Raw genomic sequence first — 5,172 nt, 5'->3', positions numbered from 1 at the left:
ACCTCTTCCTGAAGAAGCTCAGTACAACAACATGAATTTTTGGTGGCTATGGAGGATATCGAGGTAACCCTCCCCCTAATACTTATCATCTTGGTTTGAGAAATCATGAGAATTTTTCATATGCAAATAATAAAAATGTGTTGAATCCTCCACCGGGTTCAATACATCAAAGAGGGAAGGAAAGTTTTCATTTGAGGATTTGGTAGGGACGTTTGTTGCTGAATCTGGTAAAAGGATGGCGAGGACTAAGGCTTGCCCTGACAGTATGGAAACTCACATAGAAATATGGGTTCCATGATGAAATCCTTGGAGACACAAATTTGACAGTTGGCTACTGCATTAAGAGATCAGAATAGAGGCCATTTCCCAAGTAATACTGAAGTTAACCCCAAAGGAGCAGTGCAAGGCAGTTACTTTAAGAAGTGGGAAAGAACTTGAAGTTGAAACATCCAAAAAGAAAGTGGAAAGTGAGAAGACAGTTGAAGAGGGTGAATCTAAGGAGAGAAAAGATAAGAAAAATGAGGAGTCCAAGACTGAAGTTGAAGTTGAACGACCTCTTATATTGAAGCCGACACTTCCATACCCTCAGAGGTTCAAGAAGAAGAATTTGGATGATCATTTTGCAAAATTCCTAAAGATTTTCAAGAAGATTCACATAAACATACCATTTCCTAATGCTTTGGAGCACATGCCAAACTATGCGAAGTTCATTAAATATGTGATGTCTAAGAAAAGGAAGTTGCAGGAGTATGAGACCGTGAAACTGACTGAGGAGTGTAGCACCATTCTGCAAAAGAAGCTACCACATAAATTTAAAGATCCAGGGAGTTTTACTATTCCTTGCTTTATTGGTGGTTCTCAATGTAGTAAAGCTTTATAAGATTTAGGATCAAGTATTAATCTAATGATATTTTCTATTTACAGGGAATTGGAGTTTGGAGAGGTTAAACCAACCACCATCACCTTGCAGCTTGCAGACAGAAGTCTCACGTATCCACGTGGGATCGTCAAAGATGTACTAGTAAAAGTGGATAAATTTATTTTTCCTGATGATTTTGTGATATTAAATATGGAAGAAGATCATGATGCTCCATTAATCTTTGGGAGACCTTTCCTAACGATTGGAAGAGCATTGATAGATGTACATAAGGGAGAACACACCTTGATAGTTGGTGGAGAAGCGGTCATTTTTAACATCTATCATGCTATGAAGGGAACAAATAAGGTAAGTACTTGTAAAAGTAATGATGTTATAGACTCATGTATGCCTCTTGATTGTGCATGAAATAGGGATCCCTTGGAGAGTTGTTTGATTGTGGTCAATGGAACTGCTGATGAAGATGAGTGGGAAGTGAAAGAGCAGCTGGTGTCTCTTAATGAATTGCCGAATGAAATAAAAAAAAGATGCACCGTATGAGGAATTGGAGGTAGATGAGCAAATAGAGGTGATACCTCCTTCCCCTGATTTGAAGGAACTTTCAAGCCATATTTGTTATGCATTCTTAGGTGAAAGGTCGACATATCCGGTAATCATCTCTTCCTCCCTTACTTGTGATGAAAAAGATAAATTATTGAGAGTATTGAGAAAATTAGCCCTATTATATCTATTAAGTTCTCATGAGAGGATGGTCGATTTCTGATATTAAGAAAATTAGCCCTATTATATGCATGCATAAAATTTTGATGGAAGAGTCGTATATTCCTTATGTGGATCATCAAAGGAGGTTGAATACAGCGATGAAGGAAGTTGTAAAAAATGATGTGCTGAAATTGTTAAATGCTGGTGTGATTTATGCTATTTCTGACAGTAGTTGGGTGTCTCATGTGCAAGTTGTACCTAAAAAGGGTGGAATAAATGTGATAAGAAATGAAAATGATGAACTAATATCTGCTCGTACTGTAACTGGTTGGCGAGTATGTATTAACTATAGAAAGTTGAACAATGCCACGTGTAAAGATCATTTTCCACTGTCTTTTATTGATCAGATGCTTGATAGACTTGCTGGTTATTGTCATTATTGCTTTTTAGATGGTTATTCAGGTTATAACCAGATTGTTATAGCGCCAGAAGATCAGGAGAAGACTACTTTCACGTGTCCCTATGGCATGTTCGCTTTTAGAATGATGCCTTTTGGGCAATGCAATGCACCTGCTACTTTTCAGATGTGAATGATGGTCATTTTTGCATATATGGTGGAGGACATCATGGAAGTATTCATGGATGACTTTTCGGTATTTGGCTCTTCGTTTTTTATCATTGTTTACATAACATATCCCTTGTTTTGCAGAGATGCCAAGAAAAGAACTTAATTCTTAATTTGGAGAAATGTCACTTTATGGTCCAAGAGGGTATTGTTCTTGGACATAAAGTGTCTTCTAGGGGACTAGAGGTAGACAGAGCCAAGGTGGTTGTAATCGAAAAACTCTCCCCACCAAAGAACATAATAATGAGCTTTCTAGGACATGTGGGGTTCTATCATAGATTTATTAAAGATTTCTCTAAGATCACTAAACCCCTATGTAATTTGCTTGAAAAATAGTCTACTTTTATCTTTGATGATGATTTTCTGCAAGCATTCGAGAAAATCAAGAAGGAATTGGTGACAACACCAATAATGATAGTGCCGGACTGGAAGGAGCCATTTGAGTTAATATGTGATGTGAGCGATTACTCAGTTGGCGTTGTCCTGAGCCAAAGACGAGAAAATATGTTTGGGGCAATTTACTATACAAGCCGCACCATTGATGTTGCACATCAAAATTACACTACGACTGAAAAGAAGATGCTTGCAGTAGTATTTGCCTTCGAAAATTTCAGGCCTTATTTGATCGGCACAAAGGTAGTTGTTTTTACTGACCATGTAGCTATCCGCTACCTATTTGCCAAGAAGGATGCAAAACCACGCTTGATAAAGTGGATTTTGCTACTATAAGAATTTGACTTCGAGGTCAAAGATAAGAAGGGTAGTGAGAATCAAGTGACAAACCATTTGTCGAGACTTGAGTTAGAGGAGAAGAAAGAAGAGGGAGCCATAAAAGAAGCATTTCCAGATGAACAGCTCTTCGAGGTAAATTTTGTACTTTCTTGGTTTGCTGATATTGCGAATTTTTTGTCTTGTGGTACCCTTCCTCCAGATTTGAGCCATCACCAGAAAAAGAAGTTTTTCCATGATATCAAGTTCTTTTTGTGGGATGATCCTTTTGTGTACAAGAGGTGTGGGATCAAGTTATTATAAGATGCGTGGATGGTGTCGAAGCACATCAAATTCTGGAGCAATGTCATTCTTCATCGTATTGTGGACATTTTGGAGTGTCACGAACAGCAGCTAAGGTGTTGCAATTTGGTTTTTATTGGCTCAGTTTGTTCAAAGATAGCTATACCCTAGTGAAATAACGTGATAGATGCCAAAGGTTAGGAAACATCACTAGGCGTCACGAATTACCACTGATAAATATTTTGGAAGTAGAACTTCTTGATGTATGGGGCATAGATTTCATGTGACATTTTCCTCCTTATTTTGGTCATTCTTATATTTTATTAGCTGTGGACTATGTTTCAAAATGGGTGGAAGCAATCGCCACTAGTACTAATGACACTCGTGTTGTAGCTAAATTCGTGAATAAAAACATATTCACCGGATTTAGAACACCGAGGGCCATCATAAATGACGAAAGTACGCTTTTTTGCAATAAAATTTTCAATTCACTTTTGGCTAAATACAGTGTGAAGCACAAAGTGACGTTAGCATATCATCCCAGTCGAATGGACAAGCTGAAATATCCAACCAGGAAATTAAACAAATACTGGAAAAGACTGTCAACACAAACCGGAAGGATTGTGCCATTAAGTTGGATGATGCGTTGTGGGATTATCAGACTGCATTCAGCACGCCTATTGGGATGTCTCCTTATAGGCTGGTGTTCGGTAAAACGTTTCATTTGCCGCTAGAATTGGAGCACCAAGCATTCTGGGTAGTAAAGAAGCTGAACTTTGATTTGAAAGTTTCTGGCGATGTCATAAAATTACAGCTGAATGAAATGGAGGAATTCTGCAATGACGCATATGAGAATGCCAATCTACAAAGAACCGACCAAGAAGTGGCATGACAAGATCATTGTGCAAAGGGAATTTGAACCGGGACAAAAGGTGTTGCTTTTTAATTCTCGTCTTAGACTATTCCCAGGAAAGTTGAAATCAAGATGGTCAGGACCGTTTGTTGTGGAGACAGTGTATCCTCATGGGGCTATCGAGCTAAAGTGCAGTTATGGAAGAACCTTCAAAGTGAATGGACAGCGGGTTAAGCCCTACTACGGGACCGAAGTGCGGAATATCGACGATGTTAGTCTGAGCGAACTGAACTAAGCGAGCTAGTGACTGTCAGGCTGACGAAGTTAAACCAAGCGCTTGTTGGAAGGCGACCCAATCAGTATCTTTTATTGCTTTCGTTTTCTTTATTTTTATATTATTTTATTTTCAGTAGTATATTTATTTTTACATTTTAATGTTATTTAACTCTACATGTGACGATTAGACATTGATACGTATTCTATTATGCAGGTAAAAGTTGAACCGGACATGGAAAGGAGGTTAATGGACAGTATTTCAAAGACTCAGCGCCTAGGCGCCATGCAGTGGGCGCCGCAGCGCCATATTTGCGCAATATTGGCGCTATACTTTAAGCGCCGCAGCGCAAACTACCCGAGGAATTAGCGCCTAGGCACCTAACATTAGCGCCGCGGCGCCAGAATTTCAAAGAGTCAGCGCCACGATGCTATGGTGCCGAGAAGCAAGCGCCGCGACGCTAGTTACTCAGCGCCGCGGCGCTAGTTTGTGTTTAAGAAGGGAAAAAAAGGGCTTTCAACTCACCCTAAAACAAATACTGCGCTGCAGCTTTCCTTTACTCTCCACCACCGAAAATCGCCCTCCTCCACAATTTCTCTCCTTCAAAACACTAAAAAATCATCACAAATCACCCTTAAGCCGAATTCATCTTCACATATAACTTTCTAGGTATCCTTTTCCTTGAGAATTTCAACGAGAGTTCTCCAACGACTCTATACCAGGCGAGTTACAGAATATTTTGGGTCTCCTATAACAAGGTTATTGTCTTTGGTGTAGCGATTCTCGATTTTAATGCTTGGAATTTGAAGAAATTAAGTTTTGGGTTTATG

General features: G+C 39.1%; 1 protein-coding gene across 1 annotated transcript; it reads left to right on the top strand.

The window, feature by feature from the left end:
- Nucleotides 1–2,172: 2,172 nt before the first annotated feature.
- LOC142541858 (uncharacterized) lies at nt 2,173–4,711 on the top strand. Its single transcript, XM_075648314.1, has 6 exons — nt 2,173–2,232; nt 2,289–2,405; nt 2,541–2,840; nt 2,949–3,068; nt 3,724–4,101; nt 4,559–4,711. Exons 1-6 carry the CDS (start codon nt 2,173–2,175, stop codon nt 4,709–4,711), a joined length of 1,128 nt encoding a protein of 375 aa, XP_075504429.1.
- The last annotated feature ends 461 nt before the right edge of the window (nt 4,712–5,172 follow it).

Source organism: Primulina tabacum, chromosome 4 (assembly GCF_025594145.1).
Source record: "Primulina tabacum isolate GXHZ01 chromosome 4, ASM2559414v2, whole genome shotgun sequence".
Lineage (NCBI taxonomy): Eukaryota > Viridiplantae > Streptophyta > Magnoliopsida > Lamiales > Gesneriaceae > Primulina > Primulina tabacum.
The sequence above is the reverse complement of the archived record's forward strand: the minus strand, read 5'-3'. Positions and strand labels throughout refer to the sequence as shown.